This window comes from Sinocyclocheilus anshuiensis, unplaced genomic scaffold (genome assembly GCF_001515605.1).
Source record: "Sinocyclocheilus anshuiensis isolate Anshui unplaced genomic scaffold, SAMN03320099.WGS_v1.1 scaffold207, whole genome shotgun sequence".
NCBI classification, from domain to species: domain Eukaryota; kingdom Metazoa; phylum Chordata; class Actinopteri; order Cypriniformes; family Cyprinidae; genus Sinocyclocheilus; species Sinocyclocheilus anshuiensis.
Genome location: NW_015551045.1, coordinates 1,264,441 through 1,289,154, shown reverse-complemented (window position 1 = coordinate 1,289,154; position 24,714 = coordinate 1,264,441). Strand labels below are relative to the sequence as shown.

At 37.6% G+C, this 24,714-nt stretch overlaps 1 protein-coding gene across 2 annotated transcripts in view; it reads right to left on the bottom strand.

Moving 5' to 3' along the window:
• LOC107661674 (gamma-aminobutyric acid receptor subunit beta-2) overlaps positions 1–19,524 on the bottom strand; it is an 85,808-nt gene extending 66,284 nt beyond the window's left edge. For both annotated transcript variants that reach the window (XM_016451385.1, XM_016451386.1), the window contains exons 1-3: positions 19,371–19,524; positions 19,163–19,254; positions 18,566–18,633 (exon numbers count right to left, since the gene is read on the bottom strand). In XM_016451385.1, the coding sequence (XP_016306871.1) occupies positions 18,566–18,633; positions 19,163–19,254; positions 19,371–19,453 (243 nt within the window). In that variant the 5' untranslated portion in view covers positions 19,454–19,524. The remainder of the gene's footprint in view (positions 1–18,565; positions 18,634–19,162; positions 19,255–19,370) is intronic.
• Positions 19,525–24,714: the final 5,190 nt, after the last annotated feature.

Sequence of the window (24,714 nt, the reverse complement as noted above, 5' to 3'; positions counted from 1 at the left end):
ATATTATATTATATTATATTATATTATATTATATTATTCAATTTTTTCCCTTCAAATTCACAGAGGTTTGAAATATACCACAGTAGTTTTACTAGTTATGAAATGCCCTGAAGAATAAAACACTACAGCAGATGGCTGCCTAGGCAGTGTGGCAACACCAGTGTCACTATTCAATAAGGATTTAATGAGTTAAGACAAGCAGAATGATGAAAACACCACATTCTCACTCTCTATGACACTGTAATTCTCTCCTTTGTAACTTACACCAGTCAAAGACACAATTAGGTAAACAATCTTTTTTTAGGTGAGTGTGTGTGCCATCAGGAGCATGTGAGCGGATCAGCGGAGGGCTTTATTTCACACTTGCACGCTACTACTATTAATCTGCTATAACTAAACAGAGGCAGGGGTGCAATTCCCAACTTTTACCAGTGCACCAAAAAAACTGCATGGCGGCAAGTCTCGTTTTCTCATCACAGCAACTGTGTGAAGCAGCTTTATATCACATGAGAGGATTGAGCGGTACAGATTTATGAGGACGTGAAATCATCACAGATTCTTAAAAGCCATCATATCTGGGTGTTAAATTAGCAGACTGTGTATGAGGATTTAGGGCAGTTCACTATTAGTCAGGTGGCAATTGGATCAAAACGAATGTTTAATCGCGACTCCATATCCCATTAAGATGCACTGCTTGCAGTAAGCAAAAGGCTGTTATGAATTGTTTGCGTCATTACCATTTTATCACATCCATTACTAAAAATATCAGCGGTGAAATGAGCCTATTAAGCTACAAGCTAGCCAAGCATCATTCTCTAAACATCTCTCTCCATTGCATCAGATCTTCATTTAAAAATCGTGGGTCTTAAAAATATGCCATGTCAGTTTTTTTTTTTTATATATTATTATTAAATTATTAAAATGTTTTTATTTTATCTAATATACTATAAATAAATCCAGACCATTGATTTTCCAGGGTTGAAAAAATGTCTCCAGTTGTAGCTTACATCCATGGTAATACATATGCAAGAAACTGGCTAATTATGACAGCAAGTATTTGATAATTACCATAATTAATTCATTATGTTTGCATAGGATATATGAGTTATCTATGAGATCATCAAAGCATCTGGAGATGTTTGTATTACACTCAACATTTTCTACTTGAAGTCAGACTAACACTTAATTTATACAAGGCTAAATCAAATATTGTGCGTATATGAGTAGACCAATTTACTGAGTGAAGACTATGCACCTAATTTGTCTTAATCCTTAGCATACATTATTTTCTTTTATCAGGCTTTTAAAGATTATATTTGAAGACAAACAACAACATTTTGTTAATGTCAGACAGCATTACAACAGAACAGATTCTACACACAAGGATAACTAATAGCTTGCTCTAAGAAATGGACATCCTGTGTCACATTCAAACTACTCTCTGGCCATATACAACAGATTTGTGCGAGGTAGAGAGTAAAATTCAAGTTGTTAATTGCTGAAAATCTTGTGATAAATGAGTTGGCACCAGAAAACACACATAACAGAATGAAATTATAACATTTCAAATTAAGTAAATGAGCCAACTGTGTTAAATGCAACAGAAAACAATTTCCTTGATCATAAATACAATGGAATCATTCGTAAACATTCATACTTTGTAAAGTTGTTCATAGACAAATGATTTACGTTTTAGATACAGTCAGTACTCCAGTATTATATGTTATATGTTTGAGTGTCTACGCAAAATTAAGGGAACGTGTGTGTGGAAGAAACAAAATTTACGTAAAATTAGTACATAGTCAGAACAAGCCCAGACTTTTGTTGATGTATATTATCCTTTGATTAAATATTCAATATGATATACTTCATAATCACTTTTTTACAGTTTTTTTCAACTGCTTGCACACATTTTCAAAACTTTGCCTCTTTTTTCAAAACTTTACACACAAATCCAAGAATTGCACACACAGAATGCAAAATGCCTCACAATCTCAAGCACTGCATTCAAAATGTCACAAACACATCTCAAAAGCAAACATTTGCAAACACCTTTGCCATAATATTAATTCCTGTTAGATTCATGTGTGTTACATAGACAATTGTGTGTTGTGTTTTGCAAAAAGTATTTTATGAAATTGAAAACAGAGTCAAAGGCCGAGAATTAATGTATGGTTTTGCAGATTTGGTGTGTGCTTCTGCTGTTTGAGTGTCAGCTTTCAGAAATTCTGAAAAAAAAAAAAAATCTAATGGTAAATTTTAAAACAATAATCTAAAATGTAGCCGGATTACATTACCTAAAATGAGTAACTAGATTACGTTACTAACTACAGTTTTCATCATGCAATCTGTAATCAGTAACGGACTGCAATTTGTAAGTAATCTACCCAGCTCTGATGCTACAACACATTGTGCCATTAGCGCATGCAATCCAGCAGACAGGTGGGAGATTAGCATAGCATAACGAGCAGCACGCCACAATATGCTGTCAATCACGGAAGTTGCCCTCGTGACAAACAAACAAGCCTACGAGCTGCTTAGGACTGCACATTGTACTCATCTTTCACTGTCAGCAAAACGCAGGCAGCGCACTGCCAAACGACATGCCGTTTCTGGAGTTTATTTCTGCACCCCTCCGTCTGGATGGTGGAAGCGCTTAGAGCTAATTGACTGACAAGCAGCGGCTGAATCATTTGGTAATAAGGCCTCATAAACTCTTGTTAGGGTGTTAGTGTTTTGTCATTAAGTGACTGAGGCATCTGCCTCCAGTTGGTAGCACATGTGCAGATACTATGAGTCAGCATGTGTCCCAAAGGGATGAAACTCGCTTTCCCAGCAAGACCCTCGACTTTGGGTCTTCAGAGCACCACCTTGCATTCCAAAATCAAAATCAAACCTAGTCTCTCCACATGTGGCTGAATACTAATGTGCTCTCTAATGGAGCCGTCTAACATGCCCTGAATACAATCTGCAGCTAGGCAGTATGACGGTAGAAATGATGTGACAGAAAATGATTCTGCTACACCTTCTCGCAGGCTATATAAAAAATTCAACACCAAGAAGAAACGTATATTGTATACACTGCTGCAGACAGTGTAGTTGTGGTTGCCAAGCAATATTGTAACTTTGATATAAGAAATTGTAACAAAATGTGTAACCAAAATCACATTTACAAAATGAAATTCACAAATCTGTGACTCACAAATACACATACGTGTGCACAAATGTTATATATGTAATATATGTTTTTACTAAGGCCGTCAAACGATTACAAATAATTTATTTGCAGGATGTACCAGTTAATTAATCGCTAATTAATAACACATCAAATTTATCTTAGAAATTACCCCCAAATAGATCATTTAAAGTCATTATTGTGTTAAATGAGAAAAGCATGACAGCATTTTTAATGAAATTATACTCTAAATAAGAAACTAAAACTGCTAGTAGGTGGCGTTACATGTCTTAATGAGTCATTGAGTCACTCATTCATTCGATTTGTTCAAACTACTGATTCATTTAGGAATTAAGTAAATGGCTCTCTTTATGAATGGGCCATTGAATCATTAATTCACCCGATTCTTTCAAAGATGCTTAGCTCAAAATTAATTCAGAAATTGTGTGCTGCTTGGAGATGCACAACAGCTCTGCTGTGGCTTTATAGGTGTTTTCATTGGCAAGATTGAGTAAAACAGACAATATTATGCCAAAAACATAACAAAATATTAAGCTCTTATTTATTGAATTGTTGTATAAAATCAATATCGCATTTGCACTCGTGCTGTTCTGGACAAAAACCACACTTGTGTGATATTGCACTCATTGCTTGTGTGAAAATGTAATAAACTCGTTTTTGCCCCAATATCTTGAATTATAGGGGCATATACAGTACACAGATCAGGGAGCGGGGCAAGTCTGTTAAATGCTTTAAACATTTATAATGTGCTATTTTTTACAACAAAGTATTAAATTAACATGTTAAATCAACAGCTGTATAGTTTTACTTTACTTACTTTTTACTTTATTAATGCTTATTTATCAACTGATTTGAAATCATCACATACTTGTTGATTACCTTGAATTTGTGTGTGGATGCATGGAGGAAAAAAAAACAATAATAATAAGAACATTCTTTTATTATTAGCCAATTAAATGTGAATTTTTACATCTAATCTTAACAGGCCTATTGCTCAACTCTAACCCAGAGCTGGAATATGCTTACTTCCACACTATACAGCAAGCAAACTGTAGAAGCAACATACTTGGATGGTCTGTTTCTGCTGAGAGTCTGAAGTGTGTTTCCAATGGGCACTTTACTGTCCCGTGATGCCAAGAGAGAGGAGTCATCATATAAATGAAAAGTACTGTATGCCCAGACTGTATGTACTAGAGAACTGGCACTGTACCTTTTAAGAGCAGGAAGATGAAGACAAACAAAACAAATTATGTCCCTTGCAATGGTCATGGCATATTATGTTGTTATGTTTTCTGATAAATACAAGCTATACGTTTTCCCAGAGTTCCCAACGGAAAATGACTTTTAGGGGATATCATGTGCAATTACTAAAGAAGTGCAAGAAGTCATAAATTGTAGTCTACCAAGACACAGAACAGCCTTTGGCCAGTCATCACTTCCAAACAAGGGAGTACAATTTCAACAAATTTCAGATTGTTTAATGATGTTGTATTTCTTAGGTTCTTAGTAAAAGCTTAATCAGGGACAAGTGATGCAAATTAGCAATCAGATATAAGCATATATACAGAGACAGAGAGAACATCTGCTGATCAATATTATGCAATTCTATATTTTCCCTGTTAAGTAATAAATAAATTGCTAGTGCAATTCATGTTTACAATATACTCGTCCACTGGGGAGTGTAAACAGATACCCACAGCCAGGTGGTTTCGAAGGCTAAACCACATTAGCCAATCTGTTTGGATCCACATTTTATTTTCCTGTAGAAAGATTAGGTCTAAACTGATTTCCAGTTGGTCCAAGATTACCAACTGGTTTAAAAAAGGTTATTAGCTGGTATTTTGGACAAGAAACAAACCAGCCACAAGTTGGTCATGCCAACTCAAGGTGGTCAAGCTGTTTTTTTTTTGGTCAACCAGCTAGAAATATTCTACTGTACCATGTTAGAAAACACAGCTACCATCTTAAACTGGATTTTAAGTTTGACAACTCTTACAATGCAAAGAAAGAAAGACATTGCACAATATTTAAATAAGTGTAGCTAAATAATAAGCTTGCTTGACAGCCGTCAAACCCGAATTAGAGTGTATTAATGATTCTTGACACATTATAAACAACACAATATGATGCTTCCCTTGCATCTTGGTTCTTTCATATATAATGAAAGGGATTCTCTTTTCTTTGTCACATTTTTTGTGCCTGTAAAACGAAGTCAACGTTTTTGAAAGTGTGACAGCCATTTCAATGATTCCTGCAAATGACGTGGAGTAAGAAAAAAAAATCTGTCATTTTAGATCTGTAATTAAAAACCCTGGACATGGTTTGGAAGGCGGCTTAATTTCACAGCTGAAAATCCATGAGTGCTTTCAGATGCTGCTGATCAAAGAGCTCTCGAGACTGGGACTGGGGGGATGATGAAGAGAGAGAGGAAGACAGAAGCAGAGGAAGTGATGAGAGAAACAGCAGGGTGCGGTGAACAGGCAGAGGAAGACAGGAAAGCAATAGATAGAGAGTGAAGGAGAGGGTACAAGACAAGAAATACTGGTGAAGAAATCAGTGATGGGCCAGAGGACAGAAATCTCCAAGACAACTTTCGCACAGCAGCAAAATACGGTTATCAGTTCACTTTGCAAAGCTTAATATGATTGTGTTAATGCATTTTAATTTTATGAACAAGAATTATATCTACAACCAAAATGACTTTTCAAGACTTATGACCAAACAGAGTGTACCTTTTGTTAGTTTGTGTTGCGTGAATGGAGCTCCAGTGGAAAACTAGCTGCCCATCTGAGACTATTCAACATGTTGCATTCCCCGTGTGACAGAACAAGTTTTTTATAAGACAGCAAAGAGGCAGCAGTTCTGTCTGTATTAGATCTTTCCTTCTGTCTTCCAGCAGAGGAGCATATTTAATTCTGGACAACGTCCCATACGTCTCCAGTCTGCTGTCTCAGCAAACACAGGGATCCATTTCCCTGACTTCTGTTCTCTGAGAACGGCTGTCTAAATTCAAATATTTGACTAAAACACTGAGAAGAAAAAAAAAAAAAGAAAATCATCGTAGAGAGGGAAAAACATGTTAGTGGAACATTTGATATGCAAAAGTTTGCTACATATATTTCATATATCTGAATATGTCTTTGAAAGAGTGTTAGTACATTCAGCTGAATGCTTAAATTATTAGTTCACTTGAAAGTACTGTCATTATTTACTCCCTCAAACCTGTATGCCATTTATTTCTTCAAGATGTTTCGCAGTTTGTCTGGGTTCTCCATTCCATACAGTAGAGAGAAGTTAAGGATGATGGATGCTGCCAATTTATTGCCTCTTTCAGCAGAATAATGCACCTGCGACACTGCAAAGAAATTGTTCAGGAATGGTTTGAGGAACATGACAAGAGTTCAAGGTATGGCTTTGTCCTCCAAATTTCCCAGACCAACAAATCTGACCCATGGAGCTTGCAGGAATTAAAGGATCTGCTGCTAATGTCTTGGTGCCAGAAACCACAGGACACATTCAGAGGTCTTGTGGAGTCCAAGTCTCGGTGCATCACAGCTGTTCTAGCAGTACGAGAGGAGTCTAGACAATATTAGGCAGGTGGTTTTAATGTTGGTGATCATGTGCAGTGTCGAGTCTAATGCATTGCTAAGTAATTAATTACTGTAACTGAATTACTTTCCCTTGAAAAAGTAAAGTAAGGGAGTACTCTGAATTGTTCTGTAATTTAATTACAATTTAATTACAAATGTAATTGCATGAAATATTATAAAGCAATACTATATAAAACAATGTTTTTAATGTAACCTCCCTTTAAATTCTTTGGTCAGTTCTAGAATAATTTATGCAATTTTATATTATTGATCTGAAAGAATTAGAAGAGCATGTTTCATATCTATCCTTGAACTGCTCAACTGGTCGAGGTTGGTATGGGATTTATATACCAACAATATATTTAGATATTTCTGAACCGACATCATTCAAACAACGAATGTGCGACAAAATTACTACATTTCAACAAACAATCATCAGTAGCTAGCTAACTGCTTTTTCAATATAGTAGTTTGAATACTTCAAATTATGTGTACTGTAGCTTGTAGCTTGACATGTTACAGTTTCAAAATAGTTAGAATAGACAAAGAATGGAGGTGTATCTAATGTATCTGTCTTACGCAAAAGAGACAAAAGCGTACTTCTAATTAAGGGAGAATCTCCCAGCATGCTACAACAATGCTTCTCTAACAAATCATTCCGCTCTGAGTGGATGGCGACTGAAGATGTGACAGAATTTTTAATCTCTCTGACACTTGTTTCTATCAACCTTGTTTCCAAGCAACCATAAACCTCATGAGCGCAAGAAGTCCCAGTCATAAACTCGTGTACCAGCTGACATTTCACTGCCAGAGCTGTGAAGTAATGCAATGACAGCTCATATGTTACGAGTAATCAAATGAAACTTGCACACCTTATGCAACGGCTCAAATCTTCCAACAAATTAAATTACCACACACTTGTCATAGTATGTGCAGCATTTATAGGGAACTCCTAGAAATAGATGCCAAACTAGATACCAACTATGTATACATACTGTACATAACCATTGTGAGACAATTTGATAATTATAGTCTTGAAACGTTCCCTAGAGTGAATTTTTGCCATGAGGATAAAATAAATATATTCTTTCTAAATGAGTTGAATTTTCTGGTAGCTTTCTCTAATCCATCAAACAATGGCATTGTTAACTTGTGCGTGCACAATAAGAATTAAAAAGCACTTAAGAGCCCTTGCGTGTGATCAATACTTTCATCTGGCCTTGTATACAATGGGAAAAAAAACAAAAACAATTGATCAAGTCCTGAGGGGAAAACTATATGATGCTGCTGTAATATTGAACTGGCACACATGAATGAATGAATGAATGAATGAATGAATGAATGAATGAATGAATGAATGCTAGCTTGTAAAGGATGATTTTTTTTTTTTAAATGCCCATAATACCCACAACTATATCCCTACTTTCTATATCTACTTTGCATATTGCTAATCTGTTGTAAATACAACGCAAAATTAGAATGAGTACATTCTGATGTTTTATATGCCAGATTATGCCAGTGGCACCTTAATTGTGTCTTATGGTAATAATAATGAGACATTCTACCTCTCAATCGGGGTTGAATGACGTTCTGCTATTACATTATTATTATTATTATTATTCATAGTTTTTACAAAGACTCTCGTATTAGTAGAAGTCGTATGGCAATATGGACTGGTTGAACTCTTTTGCAATTAAAGTTACATGTGTGATCCCATAATATACACTGTACAAGGCATGCGGCATATTTATGTGTTTTTGTTCCTTGAAAGAAAGAAAAAGAAACAAAGAAAAAGAAAAGAAAAGAAAAAAGAGAGACAATTTTGGGAAAGGGTTTACATAGGATTGCTTTGAGGTCTCTCTATCTTTTTTTTTTTTCAAAACTGATGAGCATTACAAACAAACCCAGACCCCCCCCAGTCATTAGCTGTTTCCATCCAAAGATTAAAATTAAACTTATGCGCAAAACTGGAATATCGCATAAAACATTTGCATCGAATAAAGCACCGTTTCCATCCAACGAGCCAAAGAGAACAAAATCGTCACTTCCTGGTAAACTGGAATTAAATATCACTAAGAGAACTATAAGAAGCCACTGAATATAATAATTTTCATATATGATAAATGACTTGTACCTCAGAGCGAGACGAAACACAATAAATGCAGTCAATGCTTTCGGAGGTGGATGCTGCTGTTTGGGAATGCAGTCGTGTAAGACAATTATACAGAAATACTTTGATGACAGACTTTGCTCGGGCCTTTCAGAATGACCATAGAGTCAAACCTTCAAAATTATATATGATTTGTTGCAATCGGATGAAAAATGACTGAGCTACACCCATTTGAAGTCGATAGAGTCAGCAGATCCAATTTTGATAAAAATCGAGTTTTCAAAGTCACCTTGCAACGTTGCATCTTTTCCTCCAGTTCTTTTCTTAATAATAAAAAGTACTATATCAATTAATGCAGTATAGCTATTTTTATCTTTGTTATTACAAATAAGCAGATTTGACTTAAGACTGCTTTTGTGCTCCAGGGTCATGAATAATCAAATGTAAAAATCCCTTTAGTGTATTCATTACAAATAAATTAATTAATTATTAAAACTACAAAAGCAGTTCAATCAAGAGCAGCGAGACAGACTGTCTATATTATATTAAGACCTACTCTACTGAACAGAACTAATATAATGTTACACATCCAATGTTTTTTCCCCAACAGTTCCCCAAACGTTCACTTAAGACATAACAGATTATGTTTGCATGAACACTTAACCCTCAATCGGTCCTTGTGGTCTATATGACCCCAATCAACTTTTACTTAGTAAAAAATATTTTTCCCTTCATCAAGATTTTGATTTTTCTACATTTTCTATCAATATTCACATAAAAAGTACTCACGTTTCTACACACACACACACGCACGCACACATGCACACACACACACACACAAACACACACACACACTCTCTCTCTCTCTCTCACACACACACCATTCATATCTGCTTATTGCAGTTGTTTTTGTTTTGTTTTGCTTTGTTTTTTTGTTTGTGTGTGTTTTTTACTTACATTTAAGTAAAATAAAATTGTTTTGATTTTACTTTTTAGATACCCTAGAGCAATATTCAGAAACAACTACAAATCTAATTTAGATCATCATTTAAGTGATTTTTTTCATGAAAATTTAATATTTCACATGCAAGCTAATGGTGTAGTTGAGGAATTTTGTGGTAAGTAGGTACAAAAGTACTTAATATCTCCCAAAACACAGCTTTAATGTATAGATGAGAAGTAAAAAAAACAATATGTTATTTGTATGATTAAAAATATATATATTTTTACAATTACTCTATCAATTTTGGGGTCATATTGACCCAAAGTGTAAGTGTAAGTGTAAGTGTAAACAGGTGAACAGGTACTCCTCACAGAAAACGTGCCAATAAAGATAATTGTAGATGTTTAAATACTATTTTGAGTATTGAGATCACTAGATGAGGGCTTAATGAACTAATTTTTGTGAAAATCTCAAATTTGACTAAAATACAAAATTAGCCCATGCGCATTCCAACTCATTTTGCCAGCACGGGTCACAAACGGTTAAAAAAGGTGACTATTAATAATACTGCAGAACAATGGTTATTAGTAACAAATAAAAGCTATAAGAAATTAGAGTAACACTTTAGTTTAGGGATCAATTCTCATTATTAACTAGTTGCTTATTAGCATGCATATAACTAGCATATTGGCTGGTTATTAGTACTACCTAATACCGAAACTGAACAACTACCTTACTAAGTATTAGTAAGCAGCAAATTAGTTGTAGTTAATAATTAGTTAATAGTGAGAATTTTTACTAGCACTGGTATACCATGCAATTCAGTGTCTGGATGGTGAACTATTTTTGTTTGTACTATTAGTGCACTTTTTCTTACTTGTCACATGTAGTATAAGTATGTAAGTAATCTTCAGTGTGATAATTAAGTGAACAGAAATATTCATTTAATACCCTGATTATGCCGAGATGACTGTTAGCACTGTTAACACCCGTTTAATCATTAAATGCATACGAGTAAGAAAACGTATATGCTTTTTCTTAATGTCAGCAGCTGTAGTATCATTGTACTCTATTGAACAAGGCTATTGTTGTATTGGCATCAGAAGTATTTTACGACTCTATAGTGAGTTTTTAAGAGAATAACCAACATATAGTTTCGTAAACGTGGCTGGACTGAGTCCACCGTTAATTAATCCAGTGTAATGATGTATTACCTTTCCTATATCTGAGGCTGTCATTGCCTCTTAAATGAAACAAAGCCAGCAGTTGTTTCATTAGCCGTAATAATGAAAGGGGTTCAGTGCTGGGAATGTTGGAAAGCTTTATTGCCGTTATAACTAATGATCGAAGCTGCTGAAATAAAAACTGATATCAAAGCACAAATGCAGCTGTTAAAAAAATTAAAAAGCATGGCATTTATAGACCTTGTACTCATTAGTATAATGGATATAGTCATGTCAAATCAAAATTATTTAATAGACAAACTTGGAAGATGTTCAGTGAATAATGAGTTAAACGTGGGTCTGTTACTCACACAAAGCTATATGTTTCTGCAGCACCGATATTACGTACCTTATTGCACACTTCGCAGCAGTTTCAGTGAAATGTCCAATGAGTGGTGCTAAAACCAACCCGATCTCATGAAAGTGCGTATAAATAGTACGCCAAATAAAAACGAAAACTCATGGTATTGATACGCAAAAATGGACTTTGGCGTGTATATGCTACGCGATGTGTAGGTTTAGGGTTGAGGGGTAGATGCGTATCATATGCACGCCAACAAATTTTGTATCATATGCACGCAAAACTGCGTATTATATGCACGCCAAACACATGCGTATCATATGCGCGCCAAAGTCCATTTTTCCGTATCAATACCACGAGTTTTCGTTTTTATTTGGCGTACTATTTATACGCATTTTCATGAGACCGGGCTCGCTAAAACATACGTTAAATACGTGAATGTGGCAACATTTTTATTACATCGTTCAGGCACATATTGCTGTGGTTCAGAATTCAAATGCCTGGTGAGTGTCGCTAAAAGGTTAATGCTCGATCATGTTGGAAAATATCAAACCCCCTCCACCAAACCCAACCCTAAACCGACCCGATAGTGTTAATGAATGCAAAAGTGATATAAAAACATTCGCTGATGCAACCGTGTTATTTTAACTTATACGCGGGTTTGAGCTGTTTTGTCGAACCGTAGTTTCACGGGATTCGGAGCTCTTCACCGCACAAGTGCAACGCTGTATCATGTGAGCTACCGAACAAACCTGCTGCATTAGAAAACCCACACATAATGAAGCGCTGATGCTCAAAAGTGTCAAATCTCGCAGCGTTAAAATCATTTTAAAGTCATAACATAACATTGTGTAAATAACTGTGCGAAAATTAGGCTTTCTTAATCTAAACTCTGGCCCTGTAAATCATTATTTGTGTGAAAATGAATTAAAGTTGTCAGAGTTTTACTGCCTCTAGTGTTCATTTCAACTGGAAGTCTGTAGAAATTCACATGTATAGGTGTGTTTCAGAGGCACGTATTTCCAATGAGTCTTGGTAGCAAGATTTGGAATATGTTAAATTAACAGCATTGAGGTTTTGAAGTCGAGTACTTCGAGATGTTAACAATGTAGCTGCACTTTTGGCCAATATTATGCATTTTCCCTCTTGCAACTGGTGCTTATGAAGATGGATAGTTGCAAACCAACTAAAACACCATCACAAGCATAATGGCATAAAAGTTTGCCCAGATCAACGTGTAGCATTCAATGCCACAATCTACTACACAAGTACACAGGAGTCTTGTGAGCAGAGAGTCATTAGATAGAACTGTATAGCTGGTATAAAAGTACTCAAGTTTCTCTTTCTTCTCTGGGAATTGAATTTCCTTGCTTAGCACTGCTCTTGATATTTTGTTCTTCAGCAGTCCACCCCAGCCTCTCTCTCTCTCTCTCTCTCTGTAACGCCTACTCACCAACACAAACACCAGCAGCCCATCACACAATCTTATTTTTCATATTAAAAATACATTAGGATACAGATGGGAGCCATTATGTGACCAAATGAAAGCTATTGTATAATCCAGGGATGCAAAAATCCCAATGCATCTAGTTCACATGTCCACAAAGTCTATTTGGCTCTCTTTTTGCCTAGTATTTCAGAAACAACCATTTAGCTGATTGGAACAAAACTGATGCTGAACTTACACCAACCTGACAGCACAGAGCCGTACATTCATCAATAAACGTCTAAAGGTTGTATAACTGCAAGACACGTCTGAGAGGCCAAGACTGGTACCTGAAACCTACAAGCAATGCCAGCAAACCTCTTTGGGTATTTAAAAAAAAAGTGTTCACTCAAATAATATAACACACATTTTCATCAGGTATTGCATTTCTAAGTAGATGTTAGATGACACCTGAAATGGATCATAGATTTTCTTGAGTACAGGCATTCAATCTGCCATCAAGAGCATCAAACGCCATAAGTGCGATCATAATGTATGCGCTCTGCCATTAGTAGTGAATTTTAACTTTGTTTTGTACGGTACTTGTCTTGTTTTATGTATTCTCCACTGCGTTTATGTAATCTTATGTGCCTCTTTGTTTTAGCCGTAGTTGAGCCAACTGAAACATTTACAGAAACGTCCATAGACAAAAACGCTCCTAAATTTGAAACCCACAAAATGTGCATGAAAGCTTAACACAAAATTTGCAAATGCCAATCATGGAAACTGTTATCTCTTTTATACACAGAATTCAATAGAGGATTGCTTATTCAGTATATATGAAGAGTTCATTTGCAAAAACCGATAAACGTCTCTTTCAAAACAATGACCTGATTGCCGTGCATCATTCTCCACATATAGCGTGATCTGAACCCTAAACACATTTTGTCAAAAAAGACGGTTTTGTCCACTTTCAAGGCATCGCGAGTTCACGTTTCACTGCAGAAGCCGACAAGCGGCTTGTTGTTATTGAACAGAAGCCGATAAATCCATTTCAGCGAATCAGGTGCTGTATTCAGGTCAGGTGACAAGGCTACTTTCACTTTGAAAACACGTGCTAGCTGAGAGGAGTTTCTCAAAGCTGACTAAAAATGATCGAGGATGGATCATTTCGACGAACTTGATGAACCTGTGATATTTACTTAATAAAAACAACCCAACTGCAGTTTGATTGATATTACTTGGAATGCGCAATAAAAAAATGTGATTTCTGAAAAATGAGTTATTGGTTTTTGCAAATAAACTCTTCATATACAGTAGCAACTAAATATTATAGTGCTAAATATAGTTTTAAATATGCTTTTAGCACTATCTAATATTATTTTAGTCAGATTGAGATACAATAAAACTGCTTAAAGGCAAAAACTACACATAAAGGACATCTAAATGTGAACCGAAAATGATACACCTATGGGTTTGTTGGTAGTCATTAGTGTTCTGCATTTTTTCCCCACACAATAATTAGCGATGTTATAACCCGAGTGGGCAGGCAAGGCTGAAGCTGTCAAGCATAGTAACACTCACTTAATTTTCATTTCTTGTAGGAAACACTCATGCTTGCAAGACAGAAAACAAAAAGTGTTAACATGTTACACAAGTTACTGATTTAGGCTTTTACTGTAGGTTCTATAATGTTTTTTTTACAAATAAGAATCATCATTCATTATAATCTTACATGAGATAATTTAAAGTGTGAATGTAGTCTGTTCAGACAAAATTAAGTAAAGATGTCTATAATCAGGGTTAGATGTTCAGAACAAATATTTTAAGAAGAAATGCCATGCTGCTTTGCAAACTCAAGCCCATTAAACGCTACTGGATACTGTTTCAGAAAACAAACGTCACGTGTATATTAGAAATCACTGACCACAACTACTGTAAATGCCGACATTTAAGTTATTTAGTGCTTGACCATGAGGTGGACGAGGAGAACTGAGAGGTTGAAGCTTGTTCTATCGGTGCTTGAAAAGAGCAGGTAATTTATTTTCAATGACACAGGACAATGCAGCTCTATCATCTGTTTTATAGTAAATAGCTACTAATCTAAAAATAAATAAATAAAAATTAAATAAACATATGGAGTGCCCCCTGTTTGTATGTTAGAGAGGCAAACATGCTCCTTATCTCAAGTGTATTGAAACAACACAGTCCAGCTGGGTCAACAGAACACACAAAAACCAGCTCATGCTTCAGCTACAAAACATACGCCACTCATCCTAAAACATCACCCATTTCATGCTCACAAATTTTCATGTTTTCAATCAGAGCAGCCAGAGGTCACCAAAATGGCATGTCATGACAGGATTTGTGGCACATTATATCATCAAACTAGCACATTACCCTCAGCATTCCTACACAAAAAGATTTTTTTTGAAATCTGAGGATTGATGTGTTTACATTTTTGTTTTTTGGACTTAAAAAGATTGGGATGGACTCCAAAATCCTCCAATGCTCACGCTAAGCTCTCAGCCTCTTGGTTTCCTGAATATTTTGATGTGTTTAAAATGAACTTGTTCTGGGAAACTTTACAAACTGATTGTGTCCATTCGCTCTGTTAACTTCTGTCAGTAGTACACTGTTTTTGGAATCATGTAGTTGTAAGAAACATTGGTGAAATAACAGAACACTCTCCAGAGGAAAACCTGTTGTTCAGTGGATGATCTTGTGTTGTTCAGCATTGTATTGACACATGAGACAAACTCTGACACACAGCAAGAACTATAAACTGAATGAGGATGGCATAAGAATAATCTGATGAGAAATGCTTGTTTTCCCATACTGTTGAGACGTATTTTGAAGCAGGGGCCACAGTTTACTCACTGCTGAAATAATTTATATATAAAGATCTAATTTGTGATTTTTTCTTTCCTATGAGTCAAGGTCATGCTAAGAACAAGACCGCAGTGAAGACAGAAAGAAAAAAAAAACACGTTTGCACTTGCAAACATCAGTCTGCACCTATAAGATCAAAAAGCATCAGGCTTCACTTGAGCCTAGAAGCTGCAAGACCGTTCATTAGCACTCGGTTTCACTTTCACCCCTTTGTTTGCATTCATCTGTCCTTCGGTGAATCACACACACCCGAGGCGCAGCGAGGAGCACGACCTTCCCTACGACCGCACCCCGGACTGCCTCCAAGAAAATGGCAGGTTGTTAATGTCATGAAGCTTTTGCAAGTCTATGTCGGCGAGTCATATCGGCCTGCGGCCACGTCTGACCTTTGCTCCTCTCTCTAGGCAGACCCACTATACCATCTAACACCTACTGTGGGCAATGCAGTGGCTTTTATGCATCTTTTGACTTTTGATGATGAAGACATGTGACCATGTACGTACGTGGACAGAATTGAATGAGTCAGAAGCAATATAGGGCTATAAGTTGAAAGCATTAGAGCCTTTTTGCTTCGGCGCAGCTCCAGCGGGGGAATTCCGAGCAAGTCTTAATAATAAGTTCATATATAATTTAATAATGCAATGGAGACCCAGTCCTGAGAGCTCTATGGGAACATAAAATCTACAAGATGGAAGGGGTAACATTTCAAAACTCTGCTTCAAACTTCAGAGAGTCGAGTCATTCATACTCAATGATTCACAAGGGAGCAAACCCGAGGGGAAAAGATTAGGATGCTAGTTCCTCAAACATGCTGATGCATGAATTTACATTAATTTATTTTTCTCAGGTCCTGATATGACATCTGATTGTTAGAAAACCATAAATATGTGGTTTAAAATCCAATTGGAAAAGCTAATACAATTCTTTGTATTGCATTTCAGTCTGAACTGTCAAATTACATTTAGTAGTCTGACTCCTTGTACATGACGTTGCATTCTATAGCTGTGTCTGAATTCACTCGTTTACACTCGCATGCACCATTCAGTGAATAGTGAACCAGTGAGTGCATTTGAGACACTGCATTAGCTTGAATGTGTAAACAGTACAGTAATGTTCAGCACTTCAGTGTACTTTAACATCTTAAAGGATATAAAGAGTTGCGAGAATGATAAGTGTATAATATAAAAGCCTCTTCTAAGGAATCACATTGCTAATATCCTCCTGTAATGGAGATACACAGAGAACAGGAAAGAACATTATAACAGTGGCACTTGTTATTCTATTTGGAAATGAGCCTGAGATTTAATAAACATTAATGTCTGGTTTTATGATCTAACCTAGGAGAGTCAAAAACAGTTGATGCTATACTACTGGCACCAGGAGAAATTACTTTTCATTACAAAATTCCATAATTCTCTAAAAGAAACGCAAACGATTGTTATCTCTCACTCTTGGCAGATGTGTGTATTTGAAGCTTTTACTGTTTTTTTTTCTCGGAGAGGAAAGACCGGCCAACTCTTCTGCTATACTACTGGCACCAGGAGAAATTACTTTTCATTACAAAATTCCATAATTCTCTAAAAGAAACGCAAACGATTGTTATCGCTCACTCTTGGCAGATGTGTGTATTTGAAGCTTTTACTGTTTTTTTTCGGAGAGGAAAGACCGGCCAACTCTTCTTCTCCCATTATGATGACGAGCTGATGCATTGCTTCAAGTGCCAAAACCAAATATTCCCCACAGGGAGCTGCATGACATCGAGGTTCATGGTGATTTGGACACTCGCTCCAGCTATTTATCCAGTGCAAAAGAATAATCCAGATGAATGTGTGCAAGATCCCAGCCAGGAAAATGTGAAAGGGTTCAGAGCAGTGATCTGTGTATTTGCACTTCCTCGGCCTAATAGTGACATTGTTTAAGCTCGCGGACAAACACAAACGCACTCTCTCAGAAACGGCATAAATTGCAATCATTGTTTTGTCCTAAAGACATCTTGACAGTACTAATGTATGCGTGCAGTGTTGCTTAAGGCATTAATAATTACTGTGAGATGGGATTGCAAAGACTATAAGCGAGCACACTTGCACACATGCACATGTCAAACCTTGTATTCTCTGTCTGCAGTGAAGAAAAAAATAAAAATCAATACATGTAACACATTGAAATATATCTAGGCTATTTTGAGAACAATAGAAACAAAAACAGCTCCAAAATGCAGCTAAGAGTACAAATAACTCAAAAAATAATGCAGCCAGGTGCTGCTGTATCCAAATGCACTACCAGTTCTCGGTTATTGTTATGAATATCACCTCACTTAACCAGACCTCAGAAACAAAACTCGTTAGTGATGTTGTGCTTCAAAACCATCACTAGGGGATGCTCTTGTATCTAAGGGAAAAAGAAAAAAAACCTACCAGATAACCAAAAGGGTGGAAAGAGTACAAAATCCAAAATGGAGAAATTCATGTTGGTGTTCACTTGTTTTGTGATTTTATAAATCCCAGAGATTATATGCATTAGAAAACATGTCATAGAAACCACATTAGCTCCTCCTGACCATTACTTGTGTTCATATGTGAATAACTGAGTATAAAAGGTAGTACATGCTCTGAAAAGTTTTGTTATACACCGTCTCTCATGAACACTACAGTATGCTTACTGCAGCATTTAAAATCATACAAGCACCACTGATATGAAGTGCACACCCACAGATGTGTGACAAACTGTTCATTCAACTAATGAACAGTTATTAATTAAAGCGGATAGACTATAACTCTTCAAATGAAACATCAATTACCTGGGAGAGAGAGCTGAGAGGAAAAAAAGGGAGTTTAAGGAGCTTGCATACTTTGTGTCCAACTGGACAGCATGATGACAGACTTACCATATTCACTTCTGAGACCATGTCTATGCTGGCTATGTCTATATTCATCCCCACTCCCACCGGAGGACCTAGAAACCAAACCAAATCATACCAGTGACATTACAGCTAATTGATTTTGTTTTGCACACTGAAATGAATGGACATGTCATGCATGAGCCATTATTAACTCAACATCAGCCTGTTAACATCCAGGATGAGATGAAAAGTAAACCAAAGATATCTAAACAAACTATGATCATCCAGAATAATACATTCACAATTTATGGATTCGTCATGATGAGCATCACTGTGCACTGATATTTAATCATACATAAATTGCGAGAAAGCATCACATATAGCTATCATTGGACAGAACGTGCAGATGTCCAAATTGTGTAAATTCATTCGTGAACTTTGCGAAGCATTTCTAATCAAACATCGGCTACGGAAGATTAAGCGAGTATTTTAAGACACGTGAAAGCAAGCGTCCCGATCGCCTCCAAAGCTGAGATAATTGGGATATATTAGCGCGAAACTCTCCATAATAGCGCGCTTATGTAGGCTATATGAAAGTTAAGAGGTGATGACATGATGGACCTAATTAAAAACGTGCGTTACCTCCAAAATCTGGCCTCAAGCGAATGTCATATCCTTTCAATAGTCTATCAACAGTTTCTTTTACGAGAGACATGTTGCTTGGATCATTGACACTGCAAGGAGGGAAAATGCACCATTAGATTCAGATGCATGATTAGAGATCATTTTAGTTGTGTGTGTGGAGTACAGACAGCCATATGAAGTGAGGAGAGCTTTGGTTCGGACTTACCTTTGCGCACACACCACGGCCACGATCACGGGAAACGTCCAGACGCGCACGAAGCTCTTTTGTCTTATTCTAAAGATCGCCATACTTTTATATGTTTTCTGGTTTCCGTGAAGACAGAGAAGATCCAACTTAAGAGAGCGCTGTGCAGTAATTCCACTGTGGTGCGCATGCGTACATACCCCAGCGCAGCATCCAGGAGCGCTGTGGTGCTGATGGTGCTGGAGGAGCACTTCCAAACCAGAGACAGGGAGATAGATATTAAAGGGAAAACTACGAAAACACTAAAGTGAACAGTGAAACAACTGCAGCCTCTGGGCATCATGGAAAAATCAGCACTTTCTTGTCAAGTGGGCTTTTAATAGCCACTTCATGAGCTGTTTCCGTGTATTCCTTTCATCTCCGTCTCGAAATTTGATATGAGGCACAAAGTAATTTGTCTTACACAAAGTGGAGGGGTAGGCTTGTCTTAACCGTAAGAGCATTTAAAACGGACTTTATAGTTGACTTTTGTTTGTCCATAATTTGGGGAGGTGTATATGATAAATGGGATGCTTCAAGGGATCGATATGGGAATCTAAACCTCTAGATTACAGCACTGAAACAGGACAAGGGGAATCCGAGGCAAACCCCTGCATTAAAGTGAAGGAGTTGAAAGAAAAAATAAATTGGCTGTATATTGATTTGTATAGGCATAAGAGCTGGTGAAATGTATGTGCCATCGTCGAGAAAGAAAGAATAAATAAATAAATTAATTCATTAATTAATTAACAAATTATCACTGCAGTCATGAAGATGAGGTTTGTTTATCAACAACAAATGTTGCCAATAACAAAATAAAAGGATAATAGTGGGGCATGTTTTCTCCTCCCTTTTAACAAAATAGTGTCATTTATTTTGCTATAAATTTTCATTATTATATATAATTAATTTTATGATTATATATCGCTGTTTAATAGGAAGGGAGTTAAGTAAGCACAAACATTAAATGACATATGGATGAGGATGACAAATTACCAGAAAAGCCAAGTTATATTTTCAACTTTTACACTTTTTTTTTCTTTTGAACTTTTGGTATTTAACCCTATAAAGCCAACTGTATTAAAACATTGCACACAATCTGCTACATGCTTTTTGCTCTCTGGTTTATAGTTCATGGTTATTTAGTAAGTAAAAGGCATTTCAGTATATTTCTAAAAATTCTAAAAAAACATCAGGTTTTGATACATGTCTTTTTGCTTTGAAATATTTACTGAATTTAATAAGAGAACATAAGAATAACTTTAATATTGCTAGAATATTTCAAGATGAACACTTGCTGGACTGAAGCAACCAAATAATGTTAAAATGTGAGTATCATATGTGACCCTGGAGCACAAAAAAAGTCATAAGGTATATTTGTGGCAATAACCAACAATACATTGCATGGGTCAAAATGACTGATTCCCCTTCTAGGGAACGCCACGCTGCGCCCCCTAGGGGTCACCTTGAGGAATGCAGCCTGCATTACCGGTGTTTGAGGCACGTGTGAAACGACGCCAATCTATTGGTCCACATGGCCCATGACATCACAGGCGGGGTGCCCGGGAGTATAAAAGGGCACCTGCTGAATACCTCATCCTCTTTGCTGTCTTCAGGAGCCATCTGTTTGAAGTGCGTGTGAGAGACCAAGGTAGGTGAGCGCTGTGGAAAGTGTGTGCCTCCGTGCCCTAGGTTTCTGAAACTTGAGGACACACACAATCTATGTGCCATGTGTCTTGGTCGGGAGCTTGCGTGTTCAGTGCTCGAGGGCTCTGAACGCGCTCATTGTGAGTGGTTCCAATGAGATGCTCCGTTCGCGTTTGTCTCTCTTCTTGAGTGATGAGTGACAGGCATTTGCGTCTCACAAGTCGGGTCCCGCTGTTGGCGAGGCACGGCGAAGACTCGTCGGGTTTAAGATGCTCTTTTGGGTTATCGATCCCGTGTATAGCACTTGAGTCGAGCAGCACCTGAGGGAATGTGTGTCTCCGTGTTTGGATTCTAACACTAGAGGGCATATTCTGCTTTCGTGTTTGTCTCGGCGAAGAGCGCACGTGTTCAGAGTTACGCGCTCATCATGATGAGTCACGATGTCTAGGCTCCGCTCGCGTTTGTTCCTATTCCCGAAGGATGCGGGACAAAGCATTTGTGTTTAGCGGCCCAGTTCGCCGTTGCCGCGCCACAGTTTATCCCAGCTTGCGGTGATCGCTATGATCTACTGGCTAAATGGGTTGTCAGATTCTGCAGATACTATTGGGTTGTTATGACGATGAAGTGTGAGCACGGAATCGTTTCAGCCTGATCCTGTGAGATCGTGGGCGGAGCTATACTCAGCTCGGCCGTGCCTCTCTAATATGCATGTTATAGTGTGTGGAGAGCCTCGCTGGTCTGTGTCTCGTCAGTGGTATTGTGTCTCTTCAGTGGTATTGTGTATCCAGGCTTATATGGCTCACATAGCATAGCTATTCGAGGATAGTTGTGCACTTAACTTGGGTGGAATGTTCCCCTTGATCTAATCGGGTTCCCTATTTCTGCCAAGTTGTGTGAGAGGCCTGTTGCGCAGTGGCATGGCCCCTTTCTGAGGAAAGGTTTGACGTCTGTCTGTTGCTTCCTTGGTGCTCCCCACCAGGTGGACAGGCATGCACCTTGGCATGGTTGGATTTTTTTCCCCAAAGTGCCCCCTAGGGGGCACAGCGTGGAGTTCCCTAGAAGGGGAACGTCTCGGGTTACTCATGTAACCATGGTTCCCTGAGAGGGAATAAGACACTTGCGCCCCCTAGCCATGCCTTCGGCCTGCCTTTTTACATCTCCTTCAGAGAGCTAAGTGGATGACATATTCAGCAGGTGCCCTTTTATACTTCTGGGCACCCTCAGGCACTCGCTGTATCGTGCCTGGAGTTTGCTCCAGGCATGGCTAGGGCATTCCTTTACCCGAGACCCGGGTATGTCCCTAAAGTGCCGACTTCCTTGCCAGGTCCTATTGTACTGCAAGGATTTTGTCCTCCTCCCTTCCAGGAAGCAGGCCAGGAAAGACTCAAACTCCTCTGTCCAGTGCGAGCACTGAATGCTTATGTTCACAGAGCTTCCCAGTGGCGTAAGGCAGATCAGTTACTCATTTGCTTTGGTCCACCTAAGAAAGGGTTTCCAGCGAGCAAGCAAACCATGAGTCGGTGGGTGGTTGAGACCATCACACTGGCCAATGAGTCCTCTGGCCTCCACTCACCTATAGAGGTCAGAGCAAACTCGACTAGGGGTATGGTGGCCTCCAAGGCCTTACCAGTGGGCGTGGCCCTTCAAGATGTTTGTGCTGCGGCAGGTTGGTCCTCTCCACACACATTTATCTGTTTCTACAGTCTGGACCTGATATCTACCCCAAGGTCCCAAGTTCTCTCATCTTGATGTGCTCGCCAGATACACACCAGAGAGGGACATGCTCGTATAGCGCAGTGGGTATTCTCGTTCCCAATGCGTTCAACGCAGCTCATGTCGCTGAAGGGGAACGTCTCAAGGTTACGTATGTAACCATGGTTCCCCGAAGGGAACGAGACGCTGCGTGGAATGCTTTGGGAACGAGAATACCCATTGCGCCATGTCCCTGTCTGGTGTGTATCTGGCTAGCTGGATGTATCTGGTTGATACATAACTGTTATTTCATGATAGTTATTCACGAGTCCCTTGTTTGTCCTGAGAAGTTTAACTTCTCACTATACACCAGAAAAATCCTCCAGGTCCTCCGCGTTCTTTCCAGAATCTTTTGCATATGTGAACCCTTTCCAGCAGTTACTGTAGGATTTGGAGATTTATCTTTTCACACTAGAGAGAATTGAAGGACTACACAACTATTACACAAGCCCAGCTACAGGTACAAATCATTAAAATTTACTTTTTAATCAATTAATGACTTTTTATGTACACACAAATATTTACACGTTTAAAAAAATAGTTGGAAATGAAAGAAGTTGAATGTGAGAGGGCGTTTCTTTTTTTAATATTTAAATATATACTACTTTTATTGAATAGTATAAAAAAATGTGTATAATAAACCCGCACAATTAAGCAAAGCAATTTAAGTGAGTATCTTACCTGATAATGATATTAAAATGGCCAGTCTTAGCAGTTTCCACAATTTGATTTTCTTTATTAATTGTATTACTTTTTTTTTTTTTCGATGAATGCCCTTCATATTGAAAGATGCAACATCCCAAAGATTGGCCCACAAACGGTAGCTCATGTAAAAACTGTGACTGTGATAATATCAACAAACACAGACGTAACAATTAGGACAGAACCACAATGTTACCCGAAACCAGTAGGTAACTTAACAGAAAATTTGAAAGAGAACATTTTAAGCAAGAAAAACACAGACTTGGTATATTTGGATGGAATTACAATCGCAACAAACATCAATGAAACCAATTTCTCTAACCTCTTCCAGGAAAACATAGTGATTTTTTTTCTGTGGCAAGCATCACCATTACTATTGCTTATTATTAGAGTGATGGATATGTCCATATCATTAACTGCAAGTATAATATATGTGAATATAATACATGCATATAATGTAAGTTCTCAAGAACAACTTCAAATCAGTATTATATTTGCAAAATAAATCTATAGATTCATTCAGAGACCAATGATGATTAATCAAAACTAACTGCTCTGCACTACATGGTGAGAATTGTAATGTATGTATTGCGAAGTTATTAAATATTTTATGAGTTCAATATGAGTTCTAGGATGGTAATCACAAGAGAGTGAATTGGGTTGAAACATGCCTTCTTTCAATATCTAAACATGATCAGGCCTCGGGACTATTCTTAGCTACCTTCTTTCATTTGTTCTGTATTGAACAGCTTCCAAAGCCTGTCATATACCTTTTCATCAATGTATATATATATATATATATATATATATATATATTAATCTGTAGATATTGGTGTTACCTAAATGTTTTAAATCACATTATTCTACATGTGATTTATTATGAATGCAGTAGCAAGGAAAATGTGTCTTTGTCTTCAGTCTCTTGAAAAATGTGCTGCAGTTTTCAAAGCTTAAAAAAGTGTTTTGATATTTAACATGTTTGCTTATTTCTGTCACTCAGGCTGAATGGCACACACACACCTGGACAAAGTATGAGTGACCACAGGACCTCATATCAGCTTCTGAGTTGTCATGTGGTTGACACATCCAACAAGGACATTGATAACACCACGCAGCCACAACAAGCACTGCTCATGGACACCATCCCGGCTGAGCCCTGCCCACAGAGCTCATCACAGACAGAATGTGACATACTACAACAGCTCCAAGACTCAGCACCCAAGGA